Source organism: Myotis yumanensis, unplaced genomic scaffold (genome assembly GCF_028538775.1).
Source record: "Myotis yumanensis isolate MYYU_CA2020_CCGP unplaced genomic scaffold, mMyoYum1.0.hap1 SCAF_3, whole genome shotgun sequence".
In the NCBI taxonomy this organism is placed as follows: Eukaryota; Metazoa; Chordata; class Mammalia; order Chiroptera; family Vespertilionidae; genus Myotis; species Myotis yumanensis.
In genome coordinates, this window is record NW_027223754.1 from 25,866,703 (window position 1) to 25,883,294 (window position 16,592).

The 16,592-nt window shown below is 49.4% G+C and overlaps 1 protein-coding gene across 9 annotated transcripts in view; it reads right to left on the bottom strand.

The window, feature by feature from the left end:
* ANK1 (ankyrin 1) overlaps positions 1 to 16,592 on the bottom strand; it is a 203,714-nt gene that overhangs the window by 91,798 nt on the left and 95,324 nt on the right. For all 9 annotated transcript variants that reach the window (XM_070408458.1, XM_070408455.1, XM_070408454.1 and 6 more), the window contains exon 2: positions 4,368 to 4,469. Coding sequence is in view for 8 of the 9 variants with exons in the window: in XM_070408455.1 (XP_070264556.1) it covers positions 4,368 to 4,469 (102 nt within the window). In the remaining variant the exon portion in view is untranslated. The remainder of the gene's footprint in view (positions 1 to 4,367; positions 4,470 to 16,592) is intronic.

The following is a 16,592-nucleotide window of genomic DNA, read 5'->3' on the forward strand; positions in this document are numbered from 1 at the left end:
CTTTATCTATTCCAGGCTCAAATATTCCATTGCTTACTATATAGCAGTCTTCACGTCAATGTCCCAAAGACTCCTTAGGAGAATCTCCACACAACTCTGTTCTTATCCCCTTACCGCGTTTCCACACACTGGGTCCCCCCCCACTCCCCTCAGAGTTCCTGGTCTCAGTGAATGGTGCTTCCACCTCTCAATAAGCCAGACCTCAGAAGTCATCCCCACAGGCTCCTTCCCTGCCCTCCTGCCTCCAATTCCTCACTGAGACTCTTCACCTTGTTCCATCTCCACACTCACAATCTTGATGCAAGCTACTGACACTTCTCTCCCAGGCTCGTGTAAGAGTCTCATAACTGGCTCCCCCATATCCACCTCTGGGCCCTTCCATATGCCTTCTACACAGTAGCCAGTGCGGTCCTTTAAAGCACACCTCCTATCACTCACTCCTGTGCTTGAGTCTGTGGTTCCCTTCACTCTGCTCTTAGGATAAAGGTCAGAATTGTGAACATCTGTAAGCAGGGTGGACATTCTGCCAGGACACGCCAACACGGCGGTACAGGTTGTTAAATGCTGAAATACCTCCATTCCTCTTGGTCAATAGCCATTGCCTCAAGCTCTTAAGTTGCCCTCACTGCTGCTGCTCTGTCCCCTCCGGTAGCTCTTTCCTCTCAGTCAGCAACTACAGGATTAACACACTGCACACAAACAAGCACACACACACTGCTCGGGCCCTGGGGCACGCTGTCCCCGTGGTAGACTGTTGTGATGAGTGCCCCTGCCTGGAATATAAGGGCCAGCACAATCCCAACCGCTCTCTCCGGCCTTGCTGGTCCTTCTTGCTCTTTGCACTGCCGCCACTTTGGCCTTCCTGAAACTCTCCCAGTTTTCCCCTGCCTCAGGGATGTTGGACAGGCTATTCTCTATGATTGGAATGTTCTTCCCTTTCTTCACCTCACTCACCCCTACTCATCCCTTAGCTCAACTATCTCTTCCACACAACAGCCTTCTCTGACCTCCAACTCTAGGTCAAGTCTCTCTCATATAGTCCCATAAAATCCTATGCCTTTCCTTCACGGTGCCTAATATAGTTTGGTTTGCATATCTATTCATGTGGCTATTTGATTGATAGTTCTCATTGCCACTGGACTACAGTTCAGAGAAGATGAAGATAGGACTTTTTTTTACTATGAAATCCCTAAAGCTCAGCACTCCACATCAGGTGGAAATGTACAGGAAGACACTGGCTGAAGACGATGGGTCTAAAGCGTGAGCAATGCTTGAATAAATGAAAGAACCCAGCATTCATGTAAAGATCTTGGTGCGTGCATGTGCTCATGTGTGTCCTTATGTGTGAACTTGTTCTCTTTTCTAAGTATAATAATGATGATGATCATAAAAATGAGTAGGCACAATCTATGCAATAAAGAAACTGCCCTGAATTTTCAGATGTCTCTTATATAAGCCGAGTTCCTCTTTTCACACACTTAGAGTAATTACTTCCTATTATGGCAAGCAGCATACATTCTTTCCACAAAACATACTATTTGAAAGTGTGTTACTTATATAAGGATCAGCATTTGCTGTATTGCTGCTGTCACAGTCCACCAGCTCAAGATTCAAGCAAAACACATTCTCAAGCCATGGCCCCAGGACAAGAGCCTGTTTTTATCTTCCCAAAACAATGAGTGGATGTTTTTAAAGAGTGGAAGGCGCTGGAGCCATTAGGAGGCGAGCCCTGTGAACATTACCCAGCAGCAGCACTGTCCCGATGGGTGCACTAAAGTGTTTAATGAGGGCATAAGTTCAGCTGCTATAGTCCTTCCCCCATATTAGCCATACTCTCCACTCAAGAGCAAAAGCCATAATGCCCTGTGAAACCAGAATGAGGCTCGGACAATGCTGGCAGTCCCCGGGGGCAGCCCATCTGCAGCTCCCTGCCCCTGCACAGTCACGGAACTGGACAAAGACCAACAGGGCCAGGATCTGGGGAGCCGGGACTAAGCCAGCAGCCAGGGGCTCTGCACTAGGGCGAAACCTTCCTTTTACTCCCTCTGACCTTCACTGCCTTGCTCGCAGCCTTCTGCTCTTTGAGAGAAAAGGCTGGTCTGAGCCAGGACTGCAGTCTCCAGTCTGAGGCCAGAGCCTCCCCCTCAGTCTCTAGCAGGGCCAAGCGTGACCTGTCACTGGCACCGAGCCGATCGATCAATAGGAAGTGGTGTCAATAAAGTGCAAATAATGCCTAGTTGCCCTGAAGTGCTCTGAGGAGAGGATGCAGGCAGAGGGACAAGCCAGCTACGCTCAGGGCTCACCCACGGAAGGCCAATCAGGACAAAGCCGTTGCTTGGGTGTCATCAAAATCTTCCAATTTCACACCGAAAATGAGCCCTGGCTCAAGGCTTATGAGCGTTCGGTTGTCCCCATTTCTGCTAAATGGATTCCTTTGAGAGCTGGCATCTTAACCCTTGGAAGGCCTCTGAGGCTTGGAGCTCCCCAGCCGGAAACTGCACTGCAGAGGCGCGTGCATTGGGTCTCTGTAGCTCTGAGCTAAACGGAGGCAGCCTCTGGCCTGGCCTCTGGCACCAGAAATGCATCCCCTCTGGGGAGAGACCAATTCCCTCCCCTGGCGAGGGGGGGGGCTGGGGTGGGGACAACAGGACCTCCAGCTGCTTCTGGAGTATTGTCCAAGGGGTCCCTGGGCCGCCTCCCTGAGTCCCTCCAGGACTCTCACTCTGCCCCATACTTGACTCTTACCACCTCTTCCCACGAAAGAAATGGCTTCGGAGTTTCAGTCTGCTCTCCAAAGGCCAACCTTCAGCTCTGCATGGTTGGTGAGGAATGTCCTTCAGTCCAGTGTTGTATATTTGGACAGAGGGACAAAAGAAGAGGAGGAGGGCTTTCCCCTCCTCATCCAGTTTTCGACCTGAAGTGCAGTCCACACGCTTCACCTCCCCTCTGAAGTTCACTGCCACGGGCATCTGCCTCCTATCACACACCTACTTCTGTTTCCCATCACACACCACCCGCTCCATCCCCTCTGATCTTTTAGCTGTGAATTTCCACAGGAGACCAACTGAATCCAAATGGGGTCTTGGCCCAGGAAGAGAAAGCAAGTGGTATTTTGCATTTTAAGCAAGAGGGAGGGGACGGCCTGGGGGGGTGGGGGGGCGGGGAAGGGCAGAGGCACATGCCAGTGGAAAAGTGAACCTGCGTTCCGGCATTTCCCCGCTGGCCTATAAAAGTCACCTAGCCCACTGCACCATGGATGAACCTGGAGGGCATCATGCTACCTGAAACAAGCCAGTCACACAAGGACAAATACTGCATGTCTCACTTACATGAGGTGCCTAGAGAAGTCAGGCTCATAGATAGACAGTAGACTGGTTGCCAGGGGCTGGGGAGAGGCAGGAATGGGGCGCTACTGCTTAATGGGTGCAGAGGTTCAGTTTTGCAAGATGAAAGAGTTCTGTGGATGGAGGGTGGGGATGGTTGTACCACTATATGAATGCACTTAATGCCACTCAGCCGTGCACTAACAATGGTTAAGGTGGTAAATTCTAAGTTATGTGTATTTCAGCATCATTTAAAACAATTTTATATGGTTTAAATGGTTAAAAAAAAAAGTCACAATGAGTAAACGTATTCTAAATTAAAAACTGCATTAGCATGTGCGCCTGGACAACTTAATCGGCAAAAACAAACAAATGCCACCCAATCCTCAAGCCCAAGCCGCACCCTGTTCTCATGCTAGGGGTCTATTTCCTCTCTATTCCGCCAATTCCTCCACGTGGGCTGACCCTGCCTCCAGCCAGTCCGGCGGCATGGGCTCAGTTTCCTCAGCCTGCCCTCCAGAAAACAAGGCTCTGGGTCTGAGCAGCAGAAACCTCCAGAGAAGCTGTTTAAGCCACATTGGTTCTCAACCAGAGCCAGTCTCGCCTTTGTCAACAGCCTGTGGGCGAGACCGCATCACTACTTCCTTCTCAGCCTGCAGAGAATCCTCAAAGGCTGCTGCTGACAAAGGAGATGTAATGTCACCATTGACTCAACATCCTTCAAAGCCCTTCCTCCTGCCCACTTTCAAAAGCCACATATTCTAAGGCCACAGCAGGGACCAATGGCAACTTCTAAGGGAAGAGGCCGGCAGGGGATGGAGCCCGGGGCCAGCCCACACTGTTCAGGCATCAGCCCTGCTCCGTGGGGCCCTGCCCCGGGGCAGGGATGTGAGCAGCCAGGCGAGGGCCTTCAGCAGGCGGAAGCCCTGGGGGATTTTTGAGGCCACGAGAAAAGGTTAATAGAAGCGGATTAAAACTCTCAGGGAGTGGCATCAGGCCAGAGCCACTCTTCAGAGACCACATACCTGTCCCCATCCCACTTACCTGGTTACAGGTGTTGATGTCTACCCCATTCTGCAGGTAATCCAAAGCTTTATCCAAGTTCCCTGATCTTGCTGCCCTGAGAAAGCTGGTAGCAGCATCGCCCTGTGAGGAGAAAGAACAGGCTGTGAGTGTGTTCTGCATGGTAACAACCTCACGATCCCGCTCAAGCTCAGGGCTGCGAGAAAGGGCCGAGAAAGGGCTGAGGTCACAGTGGCAGGCAGCTTTGCACCCTCCGGTTACGACGCCATGGTGCCCACTAAGTACCCAAGTGTGATATGGGGTCCAGAGCCCCTTGGCCAGGACACAGGTGGCACCAACCGTTGAGAAGGGACTCCATTCGAAGCTGAACGCTCAGCACAGCCTGGTATCTTACTGCTTGGACGTTCCCAAGGGCTCTCTGTCCTCACTAAGGTGGCTGTATCACGTAGCCCCTGCCCAGCGAGTCACAGATGCAGGCCCCACGGGAACCGAACACGTGCTGTCTGCTGCTCTTGGGTGGGTTTCTTTTTTAAGTAAACAGCACATAGCACTTACTGTGCACTAAGAACCATTGTGATCACTTTACACGTAGTATATACGCGTTTAATCCTCATTCAAAACACCCAAGGTAAGTCCTACTGTGGTCCCCACTTACAGATGAGGGAACCAAGACACAGAGAGCTGAAAGGACTGGTGCAGGGTCACACGTTAGTCAGAGGTGCAGCCAGGGCTCTGAAGCAGCCAGTCTGGCTCTGAAACCAGTGAACTCAACCTCCCTGCTCGGCTGCCAGCATCATGTGAGCTCTAACTCGCAGGTGCTGCTCAACCTGAATGATTTGTCGCTCAGCCACCTCCACCAACCTTTCAGGATGCTGCTCCCTGGAACATCTGTTTGTATTAAGGATGAGTGACAGCCAGAGAGAGTGAGCACTGGGGACAACCAAAGCTGACGAATGCAGACAAGTGTGGTGGGAGAGCACAGGCCTGGAAGGGGCGAGGTGGCTCAGAGCAGGTCCCCTACGTGTTGCTCGGCCCTATGTTCTCAGGCACCTCCTGTTCCCTTATCTGTAAGCCAGGAGTATAAGGCCTTCCTAATACCCTGGCTGTGAAGCTAAGAGGAAATAATATGTGTTATTATAATTATTATGTCAGCTGTGAAGCTAAAAGGAATAATACATATGATCATAATTATTATACCAGCACAAGTGCTGAGCACAGTGCTTAGCACATGTGCCTACTCAGAGTTTGACAGGTAAGATTGTCACGTGACAGGCCATAGGCGTGTGCCTCTCCACCAGAGGACCCAGCCGTGCCTCATGGTGCCTTCTCCCCTTGAGGCGCTCTGTCTCCTTCCTTCATGCTCCCTCCTTAGCAAGCATGTTCTAATGGGCTAAATGGTGCCCCCCCGCAAAGATATGTCTGCACCCTAATCCCTGGAACCTGTGAATGTCACTTATTTGGAAAAAGAGTTTTTGCAGATGTAATCGAGTTATGTGTCTTGGGATGAAATTGCCCTAGATTACCCAGGTAATTAGCCCTAAATCCGATGGCAAGTATCCTTATAAAAAACAGCAGATTATAGAACACTTGAAACGTGTATCATTTTATTAACCAATGCCAACCCAACAAATTCAATAAAAAATAATAAAAATTACAAAACAAAACAAAAAACAGCAGAGGCCTGGCTAGATGATTCAGTTGGTTGGAGCAGGCCCATATACATCAAAAGGTTGCGGGTTCAATCCCCAGTTGGGTTATGTCCAGGAGGCAACTGATCAATGTTTCTTTCCCACATTGATGTTTCTCTCTCTCTCCCTCCCTCTTTTTCCCTCCCCTTCTCTCGCTCTCTCTCAAGAGATGAGAGATAAAAACATATCTTTGGGTGAGGACTCAAAAAAACCCCAACCACAGCAGAGAAGATACACAGAGGAGAAGGTGATGTAAAGACAGAGGCAGAGACAGAAGTGATGCGGCTACAAGCCAAGGAAGCCAGCAGCCGGCAGAAGTTGGAAGAGGCAGAGAACACTCTTCCTGAAAGCCTCCAGAGGGAGTGCACCCTCCCCCTACCTTGATTTCAGACTTGTAACCACCATGGCAGTGGGAGAACACATTTCTGTTGTTTTAAGCCACTAAATTTGCAGTAATGTATGACAGCGGCCACAGGAAACTCACACGCATGCTAATGATGATCATCCCTAAACACAGAAGCCTCAAATCTACAGCCAACAGTCCCAGGATTCTACAATTAAAAGCCTAGGTTCATGCCTCTGCCAATTAAACAGTCAATATAGTGCAGAAAAGATTACAGACACCTCCTTCACAGCGAGGGCTGCCCTGCCCTCCCCACCAGCCATCTCAGGCCTACACCTGCTCCAAAAGACCAATTCCTTCCTCTGCCTCCCCCACCCCTTCCCAGAAGCTCTGCATCTGCCTGTTCACAATGTAGGCACACTGGGATCTCACTGCCCCTGCTCCCCGCACCCCGCACCCCCCATCTCTTCTGCCTCCAGGGCCACACCTTGATTATTCCCAGGGCCGTGAAGCCCTCTGTCACTCTCATTTGCCAATTCCAATCTTTACCTTCTTCAAGGTGCACACAACCCGTCTCCTCTGTGATGTTGTCCTTGGATACTCAATATTGACCATCTTGAAATCTAGAAATGGGAGCTGGATTTTTTGGTTTTGTTTTTTAATATATTTTAAATACATCTTTCTCAAGTGATTTGACTTATGCACATCTTGTCTCCCCAGCCAAGCTGTTTGCTTCTTGGGGCAGGGACCAAATCTTCTACCTCTTTTGAATCCTTCAAAACATGAAGTATCTACTAGGCCAGTGATGGCGAACCTTTTAAGCTCGGCGTGTCAGCATTTTGAAAAACCCTAACTTAACTCTGGTGCCGTGTCACATATAGAAATTTTTTGATATTTGCAACCATAGTAAAGCAAAGATTTATATTTTTTATATTTATTTTATATATTTAAATGCCATTTAACAAAGAAAAATCAACCAAAAAAATGAGTTCGTGTGTCACCTCTGACACGCGTGTCATAGATTCGCCATCACTGTACTAGACTAAGACCTCCCTTGGTTCAAAATACAGGGCACTTAATGTCCCCAGTTTCCTCAGCAAGGTTATGTGTGGTGGAGGAAATATTTCAGAAATGAGGATCAATCTATTGGCTTCCCAGAGAAATCAGATTCAAGGTTTAGTCTCTCGGAAAAATGTCTGGTTGTGCCTGCTGATTCAGAAATTCTGTCAAGTACTGTGTGTGTGTGTGTGTGTGTGTAAGTAAATATATAGTAGTATTTTCCTATATCCAACTATTAGGAAAAATACTAATTATTCCCCAAGAATGAAAGTGTTAGAGGGACATATATCCCATCTATCCCACCTACCAAACCATCTTCTACAGCACAATAATAGGATTTGGGATGAAAACCTGAGAACTGGGGGTAAATATAGATGCAATATCTATTAATGATACTGCTTGACTGTTCAAAGCCCTGAAGCTAGGAAGTGAAGGAGAATACCGTATTTATAACAGACAGACACACAGACAGAGGGTAAGGGAAACCCGATCTACACTGAAGAGGGTTAAACAGTTTCCACAGTTTGTATGACATAATGATGAAATTATAACACGATTACCAGTCTTTGGGCAAGTGTATTAACAATGTCTTTTAATCCTCATCACAACTGGTGAGGTAGGTATAATTATTATCCCCATTCTAGAGGTGATGAAACTGAGGTCTGGAGAGGTAAACAACTTGCCCAAGTTCTAGTTAGTTAACAGTCAGGAAATCAGTCCTGACTAAAGCCTATGCCCTTGACCCTGAGGTGTATTCTCAGCAATTTCAAACCTGAGGGTGTCTAGACAACCCTGACAGATTGTAGGGCCTGGGGTGGGCCACATGCCTTTGCCAACCAAACAGTTAATCCATGGCAGAGAAAGGGTCCCGACAGATCCCAGCTCAGACCCCTGAGCCCTGTGTCAAGGCCAAGACAGGCCTCTAAAAAAGAATCACCTTGTCCCAGACCTTCCTTTCGCTGATGATAAAACTGATGGCAAAAATAATGTGCCTGACTAAGGTCACCTGGACAGATAGAAATGAAGTTCCATGGCTAAGACTTATTCATTTTCTCTCTGGTCTTCTCTAGACATGGAGCAGTCAGGACATGAGCAGGATCCTCAGGGTACCTCACCGGTGAATTGTGGATAATGGTGCCACTCTCACTGTGCATCACTCAGTGTAAGTCTACAATATATTTACTGAGGTTCTGCTTCCAGGCCAGGATCCTGCTAGAGCAAAGGGAGAGACGATCATACATCAGAATATCGGTCCCTGCCCTCGTGGTTTGAAAAACAAAGTGACTCAGTTACAGAGAGGTCCCCTGTGCATGCATGCGCCCATTGATTCACTCTACACGCATTCCCTGAGCCCCACCCAGGTGCCAGAGAATATTCAAGCTCTGGAGCAAATGGCCTTCATTGTAATATGAGAGCCATTCTCACCATCTTGCTCTACTGGGCCCATACTCCCCATCTATCTAATTCAATTACCTGCAATTCAATGACCTGTCCCAGGTGCAATCTCCTGGTGATTCCAGAAATGGTCTGTCTGATACAATAGGACAGAAAGGGAGTCAAAAGTATACAATACGTCCCTTTTAGAATATTTACCTGAGTAAATAGTAGCCAGGACAATACCAACGACAATAATAATAGTAATAATCATAATAATAATAATAATGACACACTAACCAGAGTGTCTCTGGGCTGTGATACATCAGAGCCCTCTCTGACTCCCGCTGACCATGAAGAGACTAGAGGACCTCACGGAGGCGGCTCCTTTTGTCCAGAAAACCAGCCCACATGTCCAAGTCCTGCATCACCACCAAGGACCTGTCCCCCTCTCTGGGCACCCCACCACGGCTGCCCATGTGTGTCTTGCCCCTTCGTCATCTTGAGTTTCATTTTAATCTAGTTTACCTGTGAGAAAATGGCTTGTGCTTGCATTGTGTGGGGGGGATGGGGAGTGGGGGGTAATACATTCTGTTGTGTCCCCAGCCAACAGCTCTAATGGTTAATTCATGTAATTTCCCTGAAATTCCTTTTATACCAAAATAAGTTTTATAAAGCTCTTACTATGTTTTAAGCACTCCACTTAAATTAATTCATTTGGTCCCCCTAATAATCTCATCAGGCAGGTGGTTTTGTCTCCTCTGCACAGATGAGGTGAATGAGTCATAATGAAAGTAAGTAGTTTATCCAAAGTCACAACTCATACATGGCTTGGCCAGCGTTTAAATCTGGGGAGTCTGCTTCCACGGTTCTTCTCTTAACCCGAGTGCTGTACTGCCTCACGGGCCAATCACCTTCTAGTGCCCGCACGATTCCTCACAAGTTCAGCTCCGAGAGTTCAGCTCTGGCTGGAGGAACCCTCCGCCTGTGCTGGGGGGCTGTGCTCACTTTGGGAGGAAGTAAGTTTCGGGGAAGGGAAGGGAAAGGAATTGCTCCTGGGACTCAAGTTGCCCTCAGGGCTGCCCAGGAAAAGGGAGGTGAACCCGAGGTTACCTGAGTCACCCAGACTATTATTAAACTTGCACTTCCTGAGTGGGGTGATATCAATATAGCAAAAAGGAAGTAGCCCAGGGGGTTCCCGTGTCCCGGGACGGGGAGGCCGGAGGCACCCTCTAAATGTCAGCGTGCCTGTAACACTGGAGGTTTCAGAAGCACAGGCCAGGCAAAGTCCAGTGTCAGGCCGAGGAAGAGAGCACAGGCCCCCTCACCTTCACTGGGGCCTGAGATGGCCCAAGTTCCCCCAGACGACTCAGGACTTACTTGTTCAAGGTCTTTTAGTGCCACATTCCTTTCTCAAAAGATGAATGGGAACTGAGCTATTATCCATCTCTGTAAACAGCGATACGGCGGCATCTCTTTCCCAAAGGGTCTTGTTTGGGCAAAATGCAGTTTCTTTAACAAAGTCCTTGTCAGAGTCCCCAGAAGAGTTCCGGTCCTTTCCCTGCGGGCCCTGCCGCTGACCAGCAGGCTGAGGACAGCAGGCAGCATTCCCAACAGCAGGATGTGGGCCGTCTGCTCCGCTGTCCGCCTGCCCTCCACATCTGGGTGCTCCTCCAAACTCCTGCCTGGTGCCCCCCGGCGCCCACGGCAGGCCTCCCAGGAAGAGGCTCCAGCCAGCCAGAGCACCTGTGCGGCCCTGCCTGCATCCCACTGACCACAGAGAAGCAAGGGACCCCTGGGCCAGCGTGTGTTTTCATGGGGGTTCTTTCCTCCTCCTTTCCAGAAGTTGTGCCGTTAAAGCTTCACACATTGCCTCCAGGCGCCCCAAGCAGACGACCATTGGCAAAGATAAAATGAACAAATTAAAGGTGTCATTGAGGAAACAGATGTGTGAGCCGAAGTCCTGGGTGCCTTATCTCCCAACACAACCGTGAAGCGGGGTAAACCCCGTCCGTTCCCTGTACTCCTCCTGCATCGCCTGATGCAGGGATGTGGGAAGCCAGAGTGGACCCTGCTGTGGGGAAGACCTGGTGTGAACCCCTGCTCTGTCACTTGATGCTCTGCCTGGCACAAGTTCCCAAACCTCCATGTCCCCTTTGCTAAAATGAGGAAACGGCCCAGCTTGCTGGGGGTGCTGCGAGGATGATAAGGTGCTGGGCAAGCCCCGGGCTCCCGGGCACACAACAGGTCTGCCTTCCTCTCGCCCCCATTCATTGCCTGCTCCCTCTAGGCCTCCTGGCCATCGCGTTGCTAAGATTTAGGGGTCAGGAGCGCCTTGAACGAGGCGGTCCCTTCTCTGGCCAAGGCCAAGTCCATGGCATCCCTGCTGTGCCAGCTGGGTCCCCGGAAGGGGCAGCCCCGGGAGGCCCCACCAGCAGAATCCGCTCGGTGGGACCCTCCTCCAGGCAAGGGGGACGTGGCCTCAGCGACAGCCCTGCGCTCCCGGGTCCCCTCCGGGAACGTGTGCGCAGAGGCTCCGCGCTCCTGCCTGCGCCGCTGGCTGCGGGGCCGCCTCCCGGCCCAGCCCCTCGGCCGCGGCAGCCTCCGGGCCAGAGGAATTTTCCTCTGGATTCTGCTGGAAGCCTCCCGGCCGCCCAGAGCGCGTCCCCGCACCCTCCCGAAAGTTGGCGCCGCTGAGCCCGCAGCAAGGGGCAACAGCGGCCCGAAGCCCACGCGGCGGCCCCCAGCGCACCGAGTCCCCGGCCGGGCCGCGGGCAGGTCGTCACTCACCGCAGGGTCTGGACGGGACCTGCCCTGTCTCGCTGCCATCGTCCGGCGCCCGCGCTGCAATCCGAGCCCGGCTCCCTGCTCCCCCTCCCCCGTTATCTGCTCGGTGGCCCGGGGAGCGCCAGCAAGTTACACGGCATCTGGCTAAAAATACAGGCTCCCGGCTCCCGGCTCCGGCTCGGGTGCGGACTCTGCGCCCTCCGCCCGCCCTCCAGCCAGCCAGCCACTAATGGGATCTCTTCATTTTCTCTCCATTATTATGTCAGATGGGAAAGTTAATGGGAAGCGATCTCCGGAGGCAAGGCACCTGCTGCCAAGCCCAGAGGAGGGGGTGCATGGAGTGTGCGGGTGGGGTGCGGCCCGAGCTGCAGGTGCCGGCCCTGCGCGGAGCGCCAGCGTCCTGCCGCTGCAGGAGGAAGGCACACACACGTCCAATGGAGGTGAGGAGCTCCAAGCTGCATGGCGCTCCCGCCCTGCCCTCTGCCACAGGCTGCCCTAGTGAATGGTCCCGGAGCCTGCAAAGACTGCCCGGTGAGCTCAGCACCGTCTATGTTTGCCCCATCACCAATTTGCATGTTTTGGGTTCTTCCATCGTTTCCTGAGATCCCAGCTAATCAGCCTATTCCAGACTCCGCCAGCGGAGACGCGAAATGAAGCTGAGAGGCAGGACGCAGATCTGTTACTATGTCTCCTTCAGCCCTGAAGTCTGCGGTGTTAATGAAATGTCACCCAGGGCGGGAGTGAGCGCCCAGTTTTCTGCTCTGAGACCACCCTCACCATTTCCTGAGGTCATTTCAGGGGCAGATGTCAAAAAGGATGTCGAGATTGGCCAAGTCTTGGGGGTGACAGCCGGAATTGTTAACAGCAGACTCCACACTGAGTCATGAGACATGGTCAGCAAAAGCAATGCCGGTTGCCTGGGCCTCTGACAATATTGCTTGTTCAAATCATAGCTGTTATGAGCCTGGTTTCATGTTTTCTTCAATAGCATCTAGACACAATATCAAATACTCTTTTTCCACCCCTCCTGCCCTGGCTCATGCCCAGAGGAGAGCTGTGTGCTGGTGAGGAATTAACACACTGAGCACCTTAGGTGATGGACATGTTGCATTGCCTCATTGAACCCTCACAGCCACCCCATAATGTAGACAATGCTAGGATGGTTGCATGGACAGAGAAACCTAGACCAGAGAGGTTAAGAGTTAGGGCCAAGGTCACTAATAAATAGAGGGTCCAACTGGCCCAAAGCTGTTCCATGAACAGCACTGCCAAGATACCTAACAACTATGTGGCCAGGGCCAGGAAGAGATCATATGGAGGGTGTTCCTCAAGGGTAGGGGAAAACTCTGAGTTTTCCAAAGCAAGGTGCCATTCCACAATTAGGAGAAAGTCCCAAATTAGTGGGATAGATAAAGATTAAGGGGAAAGGTGGCCAAAAAAAAAAGAATGATCTGAAGTGTACAGGGCAGCTAACTCCTCCCCAGGTGGATGAGAAAACTGGTGTTTGATGACAGCAGCATCAGAATTCTCCAGGCCCAAGACCCTCAATATCATCAGAGGACGAATTTCATTTTGGGACAGGCAACCCCTGAGAGGTGGCTGGGAAACGCCCACATTGATGTTCCAAAGGGCAGGGTGTTGGGATGCAGCCCCTTCCCTCGCCATGCACACGTTTTTAAAACACAGGTCATGCTACAGGTCTCTTGCCCCGTGCCTCTCAGATCGGCTCAATCTTCTACATCAAGAGCTTCAATTAATAAATTATGGTTACTGGAACAGCCCTGATCATAGCCCAGTGGAATAGCTCAAGGGATTCCAAAGCACTGTTCCAACATTAATATTTAGAGAGAGAGAGAGAGAAAATGCCCTACTCAAATGGAAGATGAATAGTATGTACAATACTTTCAAAACACTGATATAATTGACTCACTCAATGAACTGAAAGACTATTATTTTAATAGCTATATTGAGGTATAACTGACATAATATAAACCACATACTTAAAGGTATGATTTGGTAAGTTTTATGTATGCCCCATAAAACTATCACTACAATCAAGGTAATGGACCTCCAAAAGTTTCCTCTTGTTCCTTAATAATCCCTCCCTCCTGCCCAGTTGATATACTTCCTTGCCAACACTTGGTATGGTCAGTCTTAATTTAGAGATTTTAATAGATGTATACCAGTATTTCACTGTGGTTTTAATTTGTATTTCACTAAGAATTAATGGTGTTGAACATCTTTTCAGGGGCTTACTTACCATCCCTATATGTATTTGTTTGTGTGTGTGTGTGTGTGTGTGTGTGTGTGTGTTGTTTTATGATGTATCTGTTCAAATCTCTTGCCCATTTTTTAATTGTGTTGTTTGTTTTCCTACTACTGAGTTTTAAGAATACCTGTCTTTAAAGATGAACTATACTGAGATCTTGCAAGAAATGTTTGAAGTTAAATTGCAAAAAATTCCCAGTCTAAAATCAGGACCCAGATCTTATAACTACTAAGCCCAGTGCTCTTTATACCATACAATGCTGTGGTATATACCATCACACAAACACACACACACACACACACAAACACAGAAGAGATAGTCACAGTGGGCCAGAAGCAGAATACAATCCACAGTACTATGAGAGCAATAGGAAAGATGCTGAGATATTATCAGAGGGCTTGAATACTCAGGACTGCCAAGAATTCTTTCTATTTTTTTCCCTGGTAAAGTCTTTTTAATGGTCTTAATTTTGCAAACTGTCAAGATGACAGTTTTAATTGTGCTTGCTTCATCTTTTTTATCTTTTTTTGATTTTTCATTTACAGTTGACATCCAATATTATATTAGTTTCAGGTGTACAGTGGTTAGACATTTATATACTTTATGAAGTGATCCCCTGATAAGTCTAGTCCCCACTGGCATCATACATAGTTATTACAATATTATTGCCTACACTCCCTACGCTGTACTTTAAGGAATTTTTTTGACGTTAGCCATGACTTCATTAGGGTTAAAGCTTTGCAACTTAGACATGCAAAGAGTCCGGCAAAGCCCAAGAGAAGAGGAAAGGAAACAATTACAGACATTTTGCTCAGTAAGGCCTGAGGTTAAAGGAACTCAGATGATAGACACACATAAAGAAGACAAGACTGAAGTATATAGCGCTTAAGATGTAAACTCCTCCAACACTAGAGCCTGGACGCCCAGCATGGGGCTAACTACATGGTGCCCTTTCCCAGGCGAGGTGGCCTGGTCCCCATGATTCCATTAGAGGCTTCTCACAGGCAGAGGCAGCTTGTTTCAAACGTTCAGAAGCCCTCCCCCCGCCTCACTTTCCCACCAGCTCCCTGTGTGGTTAGCTGGGCAGTGGGGCCAAATCAATGCTTGCTGACTGAAGACGCATACCCACCGTTTCCATTAGTCATAAGGACACTGCAAGTCGTGGGTTAAATTGATGTAGAGAAGATTTAGATTAGACAGAAAGAACTTTCCAGCTGTAAGCGATGGGACTTAATAAAACTCGCTATTCACCAAGGCCTGGATTTTTGCTGGGGATCCATCAGGGTAGCAGAAAAAGATAACTCATCATTTGATGTGGTATATAGAAGCAGAAAATAAGCAAGTTAACTTGTAGGGGTCTCTTTGGGTTCTAGGAATTCAGAAAGATAAGCCATTATTTTTCCCTCGTTAATGAACTGTCCCTTCTCAGCCCTCCATCCCTGCCACACCCTTAGACAATAAATAACCATCCAGTCCCTTGCCGGTTTCCTACTGTTCTTCATCCTTCAAGGCTGCACTTTTTATTGCAGGTAGTGAGTGTGCCCAGGAGATCTGCCAGTGAGAGTCACTGAAACTAACGCAAAGGGACAGACAGGGATTGATGGGCTACAGAGACACTAGGGGTTCTCAGTGAGGCCCTGGACCACTTGTTCCATCCTACAGGTTCTTGGTGTCCACAGTTTTTCCCAATCTTGCTAAATATTTTACCAACTCTCTCCACAGTTGACAAGCATAATGGAATGCTGGAGGCTTCGTCTTTGGCGTTCTCTGTCCTCCAGGCCACATTAAGCTACATCAGGAAGAGACAGTGCAGGGAGAAAGGGGGAAGAAATTTACTGTGCAACTCATAAAACCCTTGGATAGTGCAGGAGCTTAGGACCCCCTGCTCTGAATTCTCCTCTGAATCTTTAGCTCTTCCAGAAACTTCTTTTTGCTCAAAAGCTAAAGCAAAGAATCCCAGTTGGGTGGGATTCTCAGATGACTCTGCCTCCCAGGATGATTTAGGGCAGTGGTCGGCAAACTGCGGCTCGCGAGCCACATGCGGCTCCTTGGCCCCTTGAGTATGGCTCTTCCACAAAATACCGACTTCTGCGCATGGGCCACGAAGTTTCAATCGCACGGTACATGCGCGCCCACACGTGGTATTTTGTGGAAGAGCCACACTCAAGGGGCCACAGAGCTGCATGTGGCTCACCAGCTGCAGTTTGCTGACCACTGATTTAGGGGACCAGGAACAGGCAGCTTCCGGTGGTGGCCAGCCTGCACATAGCTGCCCTCGCTAAAGAAACATCAGAGCTGAGATTCAGGGCAGACCCGGGTTCCAGAGAAGGGCCTCCTGGCCCCTCACACCCTGGGCAGGCACCACTACTCTCCCCTACAGTTCACTGGCGGACAGACGGCCCCTCCTGCTGCCCCTGCTTTAACCCTCTTTGTAATCTACTCAGACTTGGAACTGACATAATCACAAGAGCACTATTTGCTTTTCTGGGCAGCAGCCTTAAATTACTCGAAGTTAATAAGCCCACTGCAGTTGCGTTGCCTGACTTGTGACAAGGGAAATAACTTTTCATTGATTACCTCATCAGTAGAATGAAAATAATTTGGCCCACCTCTCCAGGTATTGTGAGAATACAATGAAAATGCCTAGCACCACTTCTGGCACATAGTAGGTACTCAATAAATGACAACAGACACTCTGTTTTCATCCTTTACCTCCCTTCTTTTCA